This window comes from Cherax quadricarinatus, chromosome 49 (genome assembly GCF_038502225.1).
Source record: "Cherax quadricarinatus isolate ZL_2023a chromosome 49, ASM3850222v1, whole genome shotgun sequence".
Lineage (NCBI taxonomy): Eukaryota > Metazoa > Arthropoda > Malacostraca > Decapoda > Parastacidae > Cherax > Cherax quadricarinatus.
Window position 1 is genome coordinate 6053241 of NC_091340.1, and position 19657 is coordinate 6072897.

General features: G+C 40.9%; 1 protein-coding gene across 4 annotated transcripts in view; it reads right to left on the minus strand.

Annotated features, from left to right (window-relative positions):
- Etl1 (SWI/SNF-related, matrix-associated actin-dependent regulator of chromatin, subfamily a, containing DEAD/H box 1) overlaps positions 1 to 19657 on the minus strand; it is a 96931-nt gene that overhangs the window by 49791 nt on the left and 27483 nt on the right. For all 4 annotated transcript variants that reach the window (XM_070095147.1, XM_070095149.1, XM_070095148.1 and 1 more), the window contains one exon: positions 14657 to 14906. In XM_070095147.1, the coding sequence (XP_069951248.1) occupies positions 14657 to 14906 (250 nt within the window). The remainder of the gene's footprint in view (positions 1 to 14656; positions 14907 to 19657) is intronic.

Genomic DNA, 19657 nt, shown 5'->3' on the forward strand with positions numbered 1-19657 from the left:
TCTCATGCATTCCCTTCTTTGCCCCCATGGATAATGTTCTTTGTCTCCACAGGTACCTCAACCCACCACTCATCTTTTTACCTTCATCAATTCTATGGTTTACCTCATCCTTCATAAACCCCTCCTCTGACAAGTCAACTCCCAAATATCTGAAAACATTCACTTCTTCCATTATCCCTACCTCCAATTTGATATCCAATTTATCTTTATCTAAACTGTTTGATACCCTCATCACCTTACTGTTATCTATATTCACTTTCAACTTCTACCTTTACACACCTACCCAAACTCATCCACTAACCTATGCAACTTTTCTTTATAATCCTCCAAAAGCACAATATCATCAGCAAGAAGTAACCGTCACCTCCCATTTTGTATTTGATTCCACATAATTTAATCTCACCCATCTCTCCAACACCCTAGCATTTACTTCTTTTACAACCCCATCTATAAATATATTAAACCACTAAGGTGACATTACACATCCCTCTCTCCTACACACCCTAACCTGAGCTTCACTATCCTCATAAAAACTCTTTACAGCATTTATTAACTTACTAAGTAGTCCACACATTTGCAACATCTGCCACATTGCTCCTCTATCTACTTTATCATATGCCTTTTCTAAAGCCATAAATGCATTGAAATCTTCCCTACCTTATCTAAATACTGTTCATATATATATAATGTAAACACCTGATCTACACATCCCCTACCCATTCCAAAGCCTCCTTGCTCATCTGCAATCCTGCTCTCTGTCTTCTCTAATTCTTTCAATAATAACCCTACCATACACTTTACCTGGTATACTCAGTAAACTTATTATTTTTTTTATTACCACACTGGCCGATTCCCACCAAGGCAGGGTGGCCTGAAAAAGAAAAACTTTCACCATCATTCACTCCATCACTGTCTTGCCAGAAGGGTGCTTTACACTACAGTTTTTAACCCTTTCAGGGTCCAAGGCCCAAATCTGGAGTCACGCACCAGTGTCCAAGAATTTAAAAAAAAAAAATTTGTTATTTTTTCTTATGAAATCGTAGAGAATCTTTTTGTGAAGGTAATAAAACAAAAAGTACGAAATTTGGTGGAAAATTGACGAAATTATGCTCTCGCGAATTTTGATGTGTCAGCGATATTTACGAATCGGCGATTTTGCCAACTTTGACTCCCATTTTAGGCCAATTACATTATTCCAGTCAACCAAATTCTTAGCTATTTCACTAGTATTACTTCTATTCTATCGATTGAGCACAAGAAATTGCCAAGTCAACTGTTTCAACTACAAAATAAAGTGATCGGAAATTGTTAATTTGGCCAATTTAACACAAAGTTCAAAATATTCCAATTTCAAAATAGGGTCCAGAATGAACAATGTAGGCATTCCTGGCACTAAACTAACATTTCCTCTGTTCATTAGTTATGTTTTGAGGCTTTACAAATAAATTCCATTTTGATTTTTTATTCACATAATGAATTTTTATTCACACCAAAAAATAGAAGATTTACTGTTATGCAATACTGTAATAATTGTATAAATATCACCATATTTGTGAATGTATATTAGACCCACCAGCTGACGTGTATTAGACGTATGAGGTCGTTTGTTTACTCTTGAATATCGGCAAAAATTTAACATTTCTGCTACTTTGAGCTCAGTTTCAAGCCATTTCCAGTGCTAAAACCAATCAAAATCATCTCTATTTCTGTAATATGTCTTCCATTCTATCAAGTGAGACCAAGAAATCGCAAATACAACTATAAAAACATACGAAAAAACACTGCAAAGTTGCTGTTTTAATCGAAAAATCATGATTTCTTTTTTTCTCTCTCATTATACACAGTGTGCTGCAGGATCTGTTTTATGTGGTGCACACATACCACATAGATGTATTCTCTCATATCTAGGCCCAAATGTACCACTCACAGTTTATCAGAGTGAGCTGAGCTCATGGCGTAGATCTACGGTTTGGACCCTGAACGTAAAGCCGTAGATCTACGGGACGGACCCTGAAAGGGTTAAACTGCAACATTAACACCCCTCCTTCAAAGTGCAGGCACTGTACTTCCCATCTCCAGGACTCAAGTCCGGCCTGCCGGTTTCCCTGAACCCCTTCATAAATGTTACTTTGCTCACACTCCAACAGCATGTCAAGTATTAAAAACCATTTGTCTCCATTCACTCCTATCAAACACGCTCACGCATGTCTGCTGGAAGTCCAAGCCCCTCGCACACAAAACCTCCTTTACCCCCTCCCTCCAACCTTTCCTAGGCCGACCCCTACCCCGCCTTCCTTCCACTACAGACTGATACACTCTTGAAGTCACTCTGTTTCGCTCCATTCTCTCTACATGTCCAAACCACCTCAACAACTCTTCCTCAGCCCTCTGGACAACAGTTTTGGTAATCCCGCACTTCCTCCTAACTTCCAAACTACGAATTCTCTGCATTATATTCACACCACACATTGGTAGGTTGGTAGACAGCAACCACCCAGGGAAGTACTACCGTCCTGCCAGATGACTGTGAAACAGAAACCTGTAACTGTTTTGCATGATGGTAGGATTGCTGGTTTCTTTTTCTGTCTCATAAACAGGCTAGATAACAGGGATATCTTGCTACTCCTACTTACACTTTGGTCACACTTCACAGACACGCACATGCATATATATATATACATACATCTAGGTTTTTCTCCTTTTTCTAAATAGCTCTAGTTCTTCTTTATTTCTTCTATTGTCCATGGGGAAGTGGAAAAGAATCTTTCCTCCGTAAGCCATGCGTGTCGTATGAGGCGACTAAAATGCCGGGAGCAATGGGCTAGTAGACATTTGTAGACATTTACTAAAAAAGAGAAGAAAAACTTTATAAAACTGGGATGCTTGAATGTGCGTGGATGTAGTGCGGATGACAAGAAACAGATGATTGCTGATCTTATGAATGAAAAGAAGTTGGATGTCCTGGCCCTAAGCAAAACAAAGCTGAAGGGGGTAGGGGAGTTTTGGTGGGGGGAAATAAATGGGATTAAATCTGGAATATCTGAGAGAGTTAGAGCAAAGGAAGGGGTAGCAGTAATGTTGAAGGATCAGTTATGGAAGGAGAAAAGAGAATATGAATGTGTAAATTCAAGAATTATGTGGATTAAAGTAAAGGTTGGATGCGAAAAGTGGGTCATAATAAGCGTGTATGCACCTGGAGAACAGAGGAATGTAGAGGAGAGAGAGAGATTTTGGGAGATGTTAAGTGAATGTATAGGAGCCTTTGAACCAAGTGAGAGAGTCATTGTGGTAGGGGACCTGAATGCTAAAGTAGGAGAAACTTTTAGAGGGTGTGGTAGGTAAGTTTGGGGTGCCAGGTGTAAATGATAATGGGAGCCCTTTGATTGAACTTTGTATAGAAAGGGGTTTAGTTATAGGTAATACATATTTTAAGAAAAAGAGGATAAATAAGTATACAAGATATGATGTAGGGCGAAATGACAGTAGTTTGTTGGATTATGTATTGGTATATAAAAGACTGTTGAGTAGACTTCAGGATGTACATGTTTATAGAGGGGCCACAGATATATCAGATCACTTTCTAGTTGTAGCTATACTGAGAGTAAAAGGTAGATGGGATACAAGGAGAATAGAAGCATCAGGGAAGAGAGAGGTGAAGGTTTATAAACTAAAAGAGGAGGCAGTTGGGGTAAGATATAAACAGCTATTGGAGGATAGAAGGGCTAATGAGAGCATAGGAAATGGGGTCGAAGAGGTATGGGGTAGGTTTAAAAATGTAGTGTTAGTGTGTTCAGCAGAAGTTTGTGGTTACAGGAAAGTGGGTGCGGGAGGGAAGAGGAGCGATTGGTGGAATGATGATGTAAAGAGAGTAGTAAGGGAGAAAAAGTTAGCATATTAGAAGTTTTTACAAAGTAGAAGTGATGCAAGGAGGGAAGAGTATATGGAGAAAAAGAGAGAGGTTAAGAGAGTGGTGAAGCAATGTAAAAAGAGAGCAAATGAGAGAGTGGGTGAGATGTTATCAACAAATTTTGTTGAAAATAAGAAAAAGTTTTGGAGTGAGATTAACAAGTTAAGGAAGCCTAGAGAACAAATGGATTTGTCAGTTTAAAATAGGAGAGAAGAGTTATTAAATGGAGAGTAAGAGGTATTGGAGTTAAAAGATAAAGAATCACACATAAAGTGGGAGTTGTCACAGTTGCTCTTTGCTGATGACACTGTGCTCTTGGGCAATTCTGAAGAGAAGTTGCAGAGATTGGTGGATGAATTTGGTAGGGTGTGCAAAAGAAGAAAATTAAAAGTGAATACAGGAAAGAGTAAGGTTACGAGGATAACAAAAATATTAGGTGATGAAAGATTGGATATCAGATTGGAGGGAGAGAGTATGGAGGAGGTGAATGTATTCAGATATTTGGGAGTGGACGTGTCAGCGGATGGGTCTATGAAGGATGAGGTGAATCATAGAATTGATGAGGGGAAGAGGGTGAGTGGTGCACTTAGGAGTCTGTGGAGACAAAGAACTTTGTCCTTGGAGGCAAAGAGGGGAATGAATGAGAGTATAGTTTTACCAACACTCTTATATGGGTGTGAAGCATGGGTGATGAATGTTGCAGCGAGGAGAAGGCTGGAGGCAGTGGAGATGTTATGTCTGAGGGCAATGTGTGGTGTGAATATAATGCAGAGAATTCGTAGTTTGGAAGTTAGGAGGAGGTGCGGGATTACCAAAACTGTTGTCCAGAGGGCTGAGGAAGGGTTGTTGAGGTGGTTCGGACATGTAGAGAGAATGGAGCGAAACAGAATGACTTCAAGAGTGTATCAGTCTGTAGTGGAAGGAAGGCGGGGTATGGGTCGGCCTAGGAAAGGTTGGAGGGAGGGGGTAAAGGAGGTTTTGTGTGCGAGGGGCTTGGACTTCCAGCAGGCGTGCGTGAGCGTGTTTGATAGGAGTGAATGGAGACGAATGGTTTTTAATACTTGACGTGCTGTTGGAGTGTGAGCAAAGTAACATTTATGAAGGGGTTCAGGGAAACCGGCAGGCCGGACTTGAGTCCTGGAGATGGGAAGTACAGTGCCTGCACTCTGAAGGAGGGGTGTTTATGTTGCAGTTTAAAAACTGTAGTGTAAAGCACCCTTCTGGCAAGACAGTGATGGAGTGAATGATGGTGAAAGTTTTTCTTTTTCGGGCCACCCTGCCTTGGTGGGAATCGGCCAGTGTGATAATAAATAAAAAAAAAAAAAAAAATTAGAGGTATTGGGAAGATGGAGGGAATATTTTGAGGAATTGTTAAATGTTGATGAAGATAGGGAAGCTGTGATTTCGTGTATAGGGCAAGGAGGAATAACATCTTGTAGGAGTGAGGAAGAGCCAGTTGTGAGTGTGGGGGAAGTTCGTGAGGCAGTAGGTAAAATGAAAGAGGGTAAGGCAGCCGGGATTGATGGGATAAAGATAGAAATGTTAAAAGCAGGTGGGGATATAGTTTTTGGAGTGGTTGGTGCAATTATTTAATAAATGTATGGAAGAGGGTAAGGTACCTAAGGATTGGCAGAGAGCATGCATAGTTCCTTTGTATAAAGGCAAAGGGGACAAAAGAGAGTGCAAAAATTATAGGGGAAGAAGTCTGTTGAGTATACCTGGTAAAGTGTATGGTAGAGTTATTATTGAAAGAATTAAGAGTAAGACGGAGAATAGGATAGCAGATGAACAAGGAGGCTTTAGGAAAGGTAGGGGCTGTGTGGACCAGGTGTTTACAGTGAAACATATAAGTGAACAGTATTTAGATAAGGCTAAAGAGGTCTTTGTGGCATTTATGGATTTGGAAAAGGCGTATGACAGGGTGGATAGGGGGGCAATGTGGCAGATGTTGCAGGTGTATGGTGTAGGAGGTAGGTTACTGAAAGCAGTGAAGAGTTTTTACGAGGATAGTGAGGCTCAAGTTAGAGTATGTAGGAAAGAGGGAAATTATTTCCCAGTAAAAGTAGGCCTTAGACAAGGATGTGTGATGTCACCGTGGTTGTTTAATGTATTTATAGATGGGGTTGTAAGAGAAGTAAATGCGAGGGTCTTGGCAAGAGGCGTGGAGTTAAAAGATAAAGAATCGCACATAAGTGGGAGTTGTCACAGTTGCTCTTTGCTGATGACACTGTGCTCTTGGGAGATTCTGAAGAGAAGTTGCAGAGATTGGTGGATGAATTTGGTAGGGTGTGCAAAAGAAGAAAATTAAAAGTGAATACAGGAAAGAGTAAGGTTATGAGGATAACAAAAAGATTAGGTGATGAAAGATTGGATATCAGATTGGAGGGAGAGAGTATGGAGGAGGTGAATGTATTCAGATATTTGGGAGTGGATGTGTCAGCAGATGGGTCTATGAAAGATGAGGTGAATCATAGAATTGATGAGGGGAAAAGGGTGAGTGGTGCACTTAGGAGTCTGTGGAGACAAAGAACTTTGTCCTTGAGGGCAAAGAGGGGATGTATGAGAGTATAGTTTTACCAACACTCTTATATGGGTGTGAAGCATGGGTGATGAATGTTGCAGCGAGGAGAAGGCTGGAGGCAGTGGAGATGTCATGTCTGAGGGCAATGTGTGGTGTGAATATAATGCAGAGAATTCGTAGTTTGGAAGTTAGGAGGAGGTGCGGGATTACCAAAACTGTTGTCCAGAGGGCTGAGGAATGGGTGTTGAGGTGGTTCGGACATGTAGAGAGAATGGAGCGAAACAGAGTGACTTCAAGAGTGTATCAGTCTGTAGTGGAAGGAAGGCGGGGTATGGGTCGGCCTAGGAAAGGTTGGAGGGAAGGGGTAAAGGAGGTTTTGTGTGCGAGGGGCTTGGACTTCCAGCAGGCATGCGTGAGCGTGTTTGATAGGAGTGAATGGAGACAAATGGTTTTTAATACTTGACGTGCTGTCGGAGTGTGAGCAAAGTAACATTTATGAAGGGGTTCAGGGAAACCGGCAGGCCAGACTTGAGTCCTGGAGATGAGAAGTACAGTGCCCGCACTCTGAAGGAGGGGTGTTAATGTTGCAGTTTAAAAACTGTAGTGTAAAGCACCCTTCTGGCAAGACAGTGATGGAGTGAATGATGGTGAAAGTTTTTCTTTTTCGGGCCACCCTGCCTTAAGGTGGGAATCGGCCAGTGTGATAAAAAAAAAAAAAAAAAAAAAAATTGCCCTCAGACATGACATCTCCACTGCCTCCAGCCTTCTCCTCGCTGCAACATTCATCACCCATGCTTCACACCCATATAAGAGCGTTGGTAAAACTATACTCTCATACATCCCCTCTTTGCCCTCAGACTCCTAAGTGCACCACTCACCCTTTTCCCCTCATCAATTCTATGGTTCACCTCATCTTTCATAGACCCATCTGCTGACACATCCACTCCCAAATATCTGAATACATTCACCTCCTCCATACTCTCTCCCTCCAATCTGATATCCAATCTTTCATCACCTAATCTTTTTGTTATCTCCCAAGAGCACAGTGTCATCAGCAAAGAGCAACTGTGACAACTCCCACTTTATGTGCGATTCTTTATCTTTTAACTCCACGCCTCTTGCCAAGACCCTCGCATTTACTTCTCTTACAACCCCATCTATAAATACATTAAACAACCACAGTGACATCACACATCCTTGTCTAAGGCCTACTTTTACTGGGAAATAATTTCCCTTTTTCCTACATACTCTAACTTGAGCCTCACTATCCTCGTAAAAACTCTTCACTGCTTTCAGTAACCTACCTCCTACACCATACACCTGCAACATCTGCCACATTGCCCCCCTATCCACCCTGTCATATGCCTTTTCCAAATCCATAAATGCCACAAAGACCTCTTTAGCCTTATCTAAATACTGTTCACTTATGTGTTTCACTGTAAACACCTGGTCCACACATCCCCTACCTTTCCTAAAGCCTCCTTGTTCATCTGCTATCCTATTCTCCGTCTTACTCTTAATTCTTTCAATAATAGCTCTACCATACACTTTACCAGGTATACTCAACAAACTTATCCCCCTATAATTTTTGCACTCTCTTTTGTCCCCTTTGCCTTTATACAAAGGAACTATGCATGCTCTATGCCAATCCCTAGGTACCTTACCTTCTTCCATACATTTATTAAATAATTGCACCAACCACTCCAAAACTATATCCCCACCTGCTTTTAACATTTCTATCTTTATCCCATCAATCCCGGCTGCCTTACCCCCCTTTCATTTTACCTACTGCCTCACGAACTTTCCCCACACTCACAACTGGCTCTTCCTCACTCCTACAAGATGTTATACCTCCTTGCCCTATACACGAAATCACAGCTTCCCTATCTTCATCAACATTTAACAATTCCTCGAAATATTCCCTCCATCTTCCCAATACCTCTAACTCTCCATTTGATAACTCTCCTCTCCTATTTTTAACTGACAAATCCATTTGTTCTCTAGGCTTCCTTAACTTGTTAATCTCACTCCAAAACTTTTTCTTATTTTCAACAAAATTTGTTGATAACATCTCACCCACTCTCATTTGCTCTCTTTTTACATTGCTTCACCACTCTCTTAACCTCTCTCTTTTTCTCCATATACTCTTCCCTCCTTGCATCACTTCTATGTACTTTGTAAAAACTTCTCATATGCTAACTTTTTCTCCCTTACTACTCTCTTTACATCATCATTCCACCAATCGCTCCTCTTCCCTCCCGCACCCACTTTCCTGTAACCACAAACTTCTGCTGAACACTCCAACACTACATTTTTAAACCTACCCCATACCTCTTCGACCCCATTGCCTATGCTCTCATTAGCCCATCTATCCTCCAATAGCTGTTTATATCTTACCCTAACTGCCTCCTCTTTTAGTTTATAAACCTTCACCTCTCTCTTCCCTGATGCTTCTCTTCTCCTTGTATCCCATCTACCTTTTACTCTCAGTGTAGCTACAACTAGAAAGTGATCTGATATATCTGTGGCCCCTCTATAAACATGTACATCCTGAAGTCTACTCAACAGTCTTTTATCTACCAATACATAATCCAACAAACTACTGTCATTTCGCCCTACATCATATCTTGTATACTTATTTATCCTCTTTTTCTTAAAATATGTATTACCTATAACTAAACCCCTTTCTATACAAAGTTCAATCAAAGGGCTCCCATTTTCATTTACACCTGTCACCCCAAACTTACCTACCACACCCTCTCTAAAAGTTTCTCCTACTTTAGCATTCAGGTCCCCTACCACAATTACTCTCTCACTTGGTTCAAAGGCTCCTATACATTCACTTAACATCTCCCAAAATCTCTCTCTCTCCTCTACATTCCTCTCTTCTCCAGGTGCATACACGCTTATTATGACCCACTTTTCGCATCCAACCTTTACTTTTTTTTTTTTTTTTTTTTTTATTATCACACCGGCCGATTCCCACCAAGGCAGGGTGGCCCGAAAAAGAAAAACTTTCACCATCATTCACTCCATCACTGTCTTGCCAGAAGGGTGCTTTACACTACAGTTTTTAAACTGCAACATTAACACCCCTCCTTCAGAGTGCAGGCACTGTACTTCCCATCTCCAGGACTCAAGTCCGGCCTGCCGGTTTCCCTGAATCCCTTCATAAATGTTACTTTGCTCACACTCCAACAGCACGTCAAGTATTAAAAACCATTTGTCTCCATTCACTCCTATCAAACACGCTCACGCATGCCTGCTGGAAGTCCAAGCCCCTCGCACACAAAACCTCCTTTACCCCCTCCCTCCAACCCTTCCTAGGCCGACCCCTACCCCGCCTTCCTTCCACTACAGACTGATACACTCTTGAAGTCATTCTGTTTCGCTCCATTCTCTTTACTTTACCTTTACTTTAATCCACATAATTCTTGAATTTACACATTCATATTCTCTTTTCTCCTTCCATAACTGATCCTTCAACATTACTGCTACCCCTTCCTTTGCTCTAACTCTCTCAGATACTCCAGATTTAATCCCATTTATTTCCTCCCACCGAAACTCCCCTACCCCCTTCAGCTTTGTTTCGCTTAGGGCCAGGACATCCAACTTCTTTTCATTCATAAGATCAGCAATCATCTGTTTCTTGTCATCCGCACTACATCCACGCACATTCAAGCATCCCAGTTTTATAAGGTTTTTCTTCTCTGTTTTAGTAAAAGTCTACAGGAGAAGGGGTTACTAGCCCATTGCTCCCGGCATTTTAGTCGCCTCATACGACACACATGGCTTACGGAGGAAAGATTCTTTTCCACTTCCCCATGGACAATAGAAGAAATAAAGAAGAACTACAGCTATTTAGAAAAAGGAGAAAAACCTAGATGTATGTATATATATATATGCATGTGCGTGTCTGTGAAGTGTGACCAAAGTGTAAGTAGGAGTAGCAAGATATCCCTGTTATCTAGCGTGTTTATGAGACACAAAAAGAAACCAGCAATCCTACCATCATGCAAAACAGTTACAGGTTTCTGTTTCACAGTCATCTGGCAGGACGGTAGTACTTCCCTGGGTGGTTGCTGTCTACCAACCTACTACCTAGTAAACTTATTCCCCTATAATTTTCACAATCTCTTTTGTCCCCCTTCCCTTTACATAAAGGAATCATACACATTTTCTGCCAGTCCCTAGGTACCTTTCCCTTTTTCATACACTTATTAAACAAAAATACCAACCATTCCAACACTATATCTCCCCCTGCTTTTAACATATCTGTAATGATCCCATCAGTTCCACCTGCTTTACACCCTTTCATTCTACATAATGTCTCACACACCTCCCCTACACTCACATCCTGTTCTTCTTCAATCCTAAAAGATGTTATACCTCCCTGGCCAGTGCATGAAATTAGTGCCTCCCTTTCTTCGTCGACATTTAAAAGTTCCTCAAAATATTCCTGCCATCTACCCAATACCTCCAGCTCCCCATCAACTAATTCCCCTACTCTGTTTTTAACAGACAAATCCATTCTCTCCCTAGGCTTTAACTTGTTTATCTCACTCCAAAGGTTTCTTATTCTCAGCAAAATTTCTTGACACTGCCTCTCCCACTCTATCAGTTCCTCTCCTTTTTGCACTCTCACTATTATCTTCACCTTTCTTTTACTCTCCATATACTGTGCCCTTCTTATAACACTTCTGCTTTGTAAAAGCCTTTCATAAGTCACCTTTTTCTCTTTTATCACACCCTTTACCTCATCATTCAGCCGATCACTCCTCTTTCCAGAGATGCCCTCTGAATGTCACATACAAGGCTATAAATTATTCCACACTGACAGGGTCAACAGGAAAGGTGGTGGAGTAGCGATGTATGTCAGAGACAATTTAAATTGTTGTGTTAGACAAGATATTAAATTAGAAGCGTCAGCCACTGAATCTGTTTGGTTACAGCTTCTCGAGGGCCGAGAAAAACTAATTTTGGGTGTGATTTACAGGAAGGGTTGTTGAGGTGGTTCGGACATGTAGAGAGAATGGAGCGAAACAGAATGACTTCAAGAGTGTATCAGTCTGTAGTGGAAGGAAGGCGGGGTAGGGGTCGGCCTAGGAAGGGTTGGAGGGAGGGGGTAAAGGAGGTTTTGTGTGCGAGGGGCTTGGACTTCCAGCAGGCATGCGTGAGCGTGTTTGATAGGAGTGAATGGAGACAAATGGTTTTTAATACTTGACGTGCTGTTGGAGTGTGAGCAAAGTAACATTTATGAAGGGATTCAGGGAAACCGGCAGGCCGGACTTGAGTCCTGGAGATGGGAAGTACAGTGCCTGCACTCTGAAGGAGGGGTGTTAATGTTGCAGTTTAAAAACTGTAGTGTAAAGCACCCTTCTGGCAAGACAGTGATGGAGTGAATGATGGTGAAAGTTTTTCTTTTTCGGGCCACCCTGCCTTGGTGGGAATCGGCCGGTGTGATAATAAAAAAAAAAAATATTCAGGGAAACCGGTTATTTTTATATAGCCGGACTTAAGTCCTGGAAATGGGAAGTACAATGCCTGCACTCTAAAGGAGGGGTTTCGGGATATTAGCAGTTTGGAGGGATATGTTGTGTATCTTTATACGTATATGCTTCTAAACTGTTGCGTTCTGAGCACCTCTGCAAAAACAGTGATTATGTTTGAGTGAGGTGAAAGTGTTGAATGATGATGAAAGTATTTTGTTTTTGGGGATTTTCTTTCTTTTTGGGTCACCATGCCTCGGTGGGAGACGGCCGACTTGTTGAAAAAAACAAAAAACAATCCCAAATGGGTTAACAGGAGGCTAAAGCATCTATTAGGGGAGAAAAGGGGAATTTATAGGCACATCAGAAGAGGAGAGGCTAACCTTACTGACCAATATGCTCAACTTAAAAGAGAAGTAAAAAAGGGAATTAGAAAGGCTAAACGTGACTAAAACGTGACTAAACGTGACATGGAGAGCGTATAAATCTGAAGGGGAAGGAAGGAGGGGTAGGGGTCGTCCTCGAAAAGGTTGGAGGGAGGGGGTAAATGAGGTGTTGTGGGCGAGGGGTTTGGACTTCCAGCAACCGTGCGCGAGCGTGTTAGATAGGAGTGAATGGAGACGAATGGTATTTGGGACCTGACGAGCTGTTGGAGTGTGAGCAGGGTAATATTTAGTGAAGGGATTCAGGGAAACCGGTTATTTTTATATAGCCGGACTTGAGTCCTGGAAATGGGAAGTACAATGCCTGCACTCTAAAGGAGGGATTTTGGGATATTAGCAGTTTGGAGGGGTATGTTGTGTATCTTTATACTTATATGCTTCTAAACTGTTGTGTTCTGAGCACCTCTGCAAAAACAGTGATTATGTGTGAGTGAGGTGAAAGTGTTGAATGATGATGAAAGTATTTTCTTTTTGGGGATTTTCTTTCTTTTTGGGTCACCCTGCCTCGGTGGGAGACGGCCGACTTGCTGGAAAAAAAAAAAAAAATTCTGTTTACCCATGTGCAAGTCCCACTCAAATCCAACCCCTCTCACTTATGTATTTCGCCAACTTAAATTTGAAAACACCCCAAGGTTTTAGTCTCGATAACCCTACTAGGCAGACTTCTACTCGTTAACTACCCTATTTCCAAACCAATACTTTCCTGTATCCTTTCTAAATTGGGCCCATGGTGGCTTATTTAGCAGTTGCAAGCACAAAAAAGAATGGAATATTACGAAATGTATTGCATGAACACGTGAGGTGGTGGTCACTCGGCAATAAACAATGCAACACTGACTGGGAATGGTGTGTGGGGTGCCTCTGTGTGGCATGGACACTGGGAGGCCACTTGTACACGTTCCAGACAAGAGGCGAATGGCGAGGCAAATTACGAACCGCGAGGCTATATTTTGACGAAAAAAGTTGTCAAAAGGCAAAATTTACGAAGCGCAAAGCTTATAAAACTCGAGGGTCCACTGTATTAATAAATATATCACACAAGTCAATGACATTTCACATTAGAATAGCCAAATAAAAGCCAATCATTTAATATTTCTCAAGACTAACTGGTTTACTACATGTATAACCCATCAGAATTTTAACCCTTTCAGGGTCCGTCCCGTAGATCTACGGCTTTACGTTCAGGGTCCAAACCGTAGATCTACGTCATGAGCTCAGCTCACTCTGATAAACTGTGAGTGGTAAATTTGGGCCTAGATATGAGAGAATACATCTATGTGGTATGTGTGCACCACATAAAACAAATCCTGCAGCACACTGTGTATAATGAGAGAAAAAACTGAGACCATGATTTTCGATTAAAACAGCGACTTTGCAGTGTTTTTTCGTATGTTTTTTTATAGTTGTATTTGTGATTTCTTGGTCTCATTTGATAGAATGGAAGACATATTACAGAAATAGAGATAATTTTGATTGGTGTTAGCACTGGAAATGGCTTGAAATTGAGCTCAAAGTGGCGGAAATGTTAAATTTTTGCCGATGTTCAAGAGTAAACAAACGACCTCACACGTCTAATACACGCCAGCTGGTGGGTCTAATATACATTCACAAATGTGGTGATGATATTTATACAATTATTACAATATTGCATAACAGTAAATCTTCTATTTTTTGGTGTGAATAAAAATTCATTATGTGAATAAAAAATCAAAATGGAATTTATTTGTAAAGCCTCAAAACATAACTAATGAACAGAGGAAATGTTAGTTTAGTGTCAGGAATACCTACATTGTTTATTCTGGACCCTATTTTGAAATTGGAATATTTTGAACTTTGTGTTAAATTGGCCAAATTACCAATTTTCAGTCACTTTATTTTGTAGTTGAAACAGTTGACTTGGCGATTTCTTGTGCTCAATCGATAGAATAGAAGTAATACTAGTGAAATAGCTGAGAATTTGGTCGACTGGAATAATGTAATTGGCCTAAAATGGGAGTCAAAGTCGGCAAAATCGCCGATTCGTAAATATCGCTGACACATCAAAATTCACGAGAGCATAATTTTGTCAATTTTCCATCAAATTTCGTACTTTTTGTTTTATTACATTCACAAAAAGATTCTCTACCATTTCATAAGAAAAAATAAAAAAATTTTTTTTTGAAAATTCTTGGACACTGGTGCACCACTTCAGATTTTGGCCTTGGACCCGGAAAGGGTTAAAAGTGAATCCAAGATTCTCATCAAAAATGCAAATTATTTTACAAATTGCTTCAGCAAAACTGCTTAATAGTCTTACCTTTCCAAGCAGCCTTTCGAGCTTTCAACTTTTGCTTCATTGCTGTCCTTGCCATTGTTTCTAATTCTTTCTCAGCTGCTTTCTGCTTCTTTTTTTCCTCCCGTATCTCAGCTTGCTTTTGTTTCTTAGAAATCACCTCTTCAATTTTTTGAAGTTTCTTTTCTGCTTTTCGTATTCTATTTACTTTCTCCAACTGTGCCATGGTAAGCTGTGCATCCCACTTACTTTCCTTATATACATCCAAGACTTCCTGCAAAGCAAGAGAGCAATTAATATGAAACAAAAGCAAGCCTTTGTAAAACAACAGTTGAATAAATGATGACAAATGTGTTTCCTCTTTTCTGGGTCACCCTACTTCTGTGGAGAAGGCCAATAAGATAAAAAAAAAAGTACCATAATTAATGCTTGATTTTTTACCCTATCAGCTATCTTTCACCAAGGTAAGATGGCCATCCAAACTGAAATCCCCACATATCCTTCAGAATGCAGGCACTGTACCTCTCACCTGCAAAACTTTATGACATGGTTTTTAATGAATGTTGTCAATCCTTACCAATGGTAAAGGTCAGAGTAACAATCATATCTGTGTGACGTTCTAATTAACTAAGATTTCTTATCGAGGAATAGCAGCAGCATTATGGAGCATAACTCATTACACCTATGGTAATAATGCTTAACAGCTTATCATTTTCAGTTTTATAAAACTGTACTAAGCAGAAAACATTTTTCATATAAAAAAAAAAAGAAAAAAAAAGGAACTAGTACAGTTTGAACCCAAGAGTCCTAACATTCACAGGCCAATGCATCAGCTACTTAGAGAAGAAATTTCAATAATTCCTGACACACAAACAAGCAGGAGAATATAAAAAATATAAGAATAAAAGGTTTAAAAACAGTACATATTTATGTGTCAAAGAGCGATTATTGGGTTAAAGTTAAACAAACCATACCACGGGCGGGATTTCAACCCGCGGTCAGAGAGTCTCAAAACTCCAGACCGTCGCGTTAGCCACTGCGCTAGCTAGCTTCAATAAGATTCGTCCAACTAGGTGTATTTCTACACCATAGAAAGGTTAGCATAGGCACCACTGTGTCCACAAATGCAAGTTTTTACAGACGAATCTCCCACTAGCATGCCATGACGAACTCTAGCTCAAGTCCCCTCAAAGCCGTCAACATGACTCACGAAATCGTAATGACATGATTGCAAACAAACCATACCACGAGCGGGATTTGAACCCACGGTCAGAGAGTCTCAAAACTCCAGACCTTCCTATGGTGTAGAAATACACCTAGTTGGACGAATCTTATTGAAGCTAGCTGGCCCAGTGGCTAACGCGACGGTCTGAAGTTTTGAGACTCTCTGACCGCGGGTTCAAATCCCGCCCGTGGTATGGTTTGCTTGCAATCGTGTCATTACGATTTCATGAGTCATGTTGACGGCTTTGAGGGGACCTGAGCTAGAGTTCATCACGGCCATGCTAGCGGGAGATTCGTCTATAAAAACTTGCATTTGTGGACACAGTGGTGCCTATGCTAACCTTCCTATGGTGTAGAAATACACCTAGTTGGACGAATCTTATTGAAGATAGCTGGCCCAGTGGCTAACGCGATGGTCTGGAATTTTGAGACTCTCTGACCGCGGGTTCAAATCCCGCCCATGGTATGGTTTGTTTGCAATCGTGTCATTACGATTTCATGAGTCTTGGGTTAAAGTTGCAAGGGAGTCAAAGATTAACCCACAAGGTTTCTTTCTGGTATATAGGAGTAAGATTATGGACAAGATAGGCCCACTCAAAAACTACTTGAGTCAGCTCACTGACAGTGACAAAGAAATGCAAAGAACCTTTAACACTCATTTCCTCTCAGTTTTCAAGCAGGAAAATACTAGTGAAATTCCAGAAATGATACATTATGTTGAACTAGACAAAAATAAGTCATGCACAGAGTCACCAGTTACATGGTTCTCGGACAAGTAGATAAATTAAAACCTAACAAATCCCCGAGCCCTATGAATTATTAGCAAGGGTTTTAAATGAATGCAAAGAAGACCTTAGCAAACCTCTGGCTAGTCTATTCAACATATGACTACAAACTGGCATAGTTGCCAGATAAGTGGAAAATGGCAAATGTGATTCCTGTCTACAAAGCAGGAGACAGGTCCTTAGCTTCAAACTATAGACCAATAACAATAGCCTCCATTGTGGAAAAATTGATGGAATCAATAACTGCCAAGGCTATTCGAAGCCACTTTGAAAGACAAATTGATCGATGAATCTCAGCACAGTTTTACAAAGGGGCATTCCTGCCTTACAAATTTACTAACTTTTTTCACTAAGGTTTTTGAAGAGGTAGATCATGGTAATGAATATGATATTGTGTACATGGACTTCAGTAAGTCTTTTGATAGAGTTCCACATCGGAGGTTACCGAGGAAAGTAGAGACTCACAGAATAGGAGAAATTTTTTCCTGGATAGAGGAATGGTTGACAGACAGGCAACAGTGCTTTTGTATAAACGAAGAGAAATCAGAGCGGGGGACAAGTCACAAGCAGTGTTTCACTGTGGTCAATATTGGTTCACAATTTACATAAATGATATGGATAAAGGAATAAAGTGACAAAAGCAAGTTTGCCGATGACACCAAAATAGGCTGTCAAATTAATTCTGATGAGGACACTAAAAGAGACTGTTGCAATGGCTGGAAAAGTGGCAGATGCAGTTTAATACATACAAATGCAAAGTTCTAAATGTTGGAAAGAAAAATAACCATGACACAAATAATAAACAGTAGTTTGTTGGATTATGTATTGGTAGATAAAAGACTGTTGAGTAGACTTCAGGATGTACATGTTTATCGAGGGGCCACAGATATATCAGATCACTTTCTAGTTGTAGCTACACTGAGAGTAAAAGGTAGATGGGATACAAGGAGAATAGAAGCATCAGGGAAGAGAGAGGTGAAGGTTTATAAACTAAAAGAGGAGGCAGTTAGGGTAAGATATAAACAGCTATTGGAGGATAGATGGGCTAATGAGAGCATAGGCAATGGGGTCGAAGAGGTATGGGGTAGGTTTAAAAATGTAGTGTTAGAGTGTTCAGCAGAAGTTTGTGGTTACAGGAAAGTGGGTGCAGGAGGGAAGAGGAGCGATTGGTGGAATGATGATGTAAAGAGAGTAGTAAGGGAGAAAAAGTTAGCATATGAGAAGTTTTTACAAAGTAGAAGTGATGCAAGGAGGGAAGAGTATATGGAGAAAAAGAGAGAGGTTAAGAGAGTGGTGAAGCAATGTAAAAAGAGAGCAAATGAGAGAGTGGGTGAGCTGTTATCAACAAATTTTGTTGAAAATAAGAAAAAGTTTTGGAGTGAGATTAACAAGTTAAGGAAGCCTAGAGAACAAATGGATTTGTCAGTTAAAAATAGGAGAGGAGAGTTATTAAATGGAGAGTTAGAGGTATTGGGAAGATGGAGGGAATATTTTGAGGAATTGTTAAATGTTGATGAAGATAGGGAAGCTGTGATTTCGTGTATAGGGCAAGGAGGAATAACATCTTGTAGGAGTGAGGAAGAGCCAGTTGTGAGTGTGGGGGAAGTTCGTGAGGCAGTAGGTAAAATGAAAGGGGGTAAGGCAGCCGGGATTGATGGGATAAAGATAGAAATGTTAAAAGCAGGTGGGGATATAGTTTTGGAGTGGTTGGTGCAATTATTTAATAAATGTATGGAAGAGGGTAAGGTACCTAGGGATTGGCAGAGAGCATGCATAGTTCCTTTGTATAAAGGCAAAGGGGATAAAAGAGAGTGCAAAAATTATAGGGGGATAAGTCTGTTGAGTGTTCCTGGTAAAGTGTATGGTAGAGTTATAATTGAAAGAATTAAGAGTAAGACGGAGAATAGGATAGCAGATGAACAAGGAGGCTTTAGGAAAGGTAGGGGGTGTGTGGACCAGGTGTTTACAGTGAAACATATAAGTGAACAGTATTTAGATAAGGCTAAAGAGGTCTTTGTGGCATTTATGGATTTGGAAAAGGCGTATGACAGGGTGGATAGGGGGGCAATGTGGCAGATGTTGCAAGTGTATGGTGTAGGAGGTAGGTTACTGAAAGCAGTGAAGAGTTTTTACGAGGATAGTGAGGCTCAAGTTAGAGTATGTAGAAAAGAGGGAAATTTTTTCCCAGTAAAAGTAGGCCTTAGACAAGGATGTGTGATGTCACCGTGGTTGTTTAATATATTTATAGATGGGGTTGTAAGAGAAGTAAATGCGAGGGTCTTGGCAAGAGGCGTGGAGTTAAAAGATAAAGAATCACACACAGGGTGGGAGTTGTCACAGCTGCTCTTTGCTGATGACACTGTGCTCTTGGGAGATTCTGAAGAGAAGCTGCAGAGATTGGTGGATGAATCTGGTAGGGTGTGCAAAAGAAGAAAATTAAAGGTGAATACAGGAAAGAGTAAGGTTATGAGGATAACAAAAAGATTAGGTGATGAAAGATTGAATATCAGATTGGAGGGAGAGAGTATGGAGGAGGTGAACGTATTCAGATATTTGGGAGTGGACGTGTCAGCGGATGGGTCTATGAAAGATGAGGTGAATCATAGAATTGATGAGGGAAAAAGAGTGAGTGGTGCACTTAGGAGTCTGTGGAGACAGAGAACTTTGTCCTTGGAAGCAAAGAGGGGAATGTATGAGAGTATAGTTTTACCAACGCTCTTATATGGGTGTGAAGCATGGGTGATGAATGTTGCAGCGAGGAGAAGGCTGGAGGCAGTGGAGATGTCATGTCTGAGGGCAATGTGTGGTGTGAATATAATGCAGAGAATTCGTAGTTTGGAAGTTAGGAGGAGGTGCGGGATTACCAAAACTGTTGTCCAGAGGGCTGAGGAAGGGTTGTTGAGGTGGTTCGGACATGTAGAGAGAATGGAGCGAAACAGAATAACTTCAAGAGTGTATCAGTCTGTAGTGGAAGGAAGGCGGGGTAGGGGTCGGCCTAGGAAGGGTTGGAGGGAGG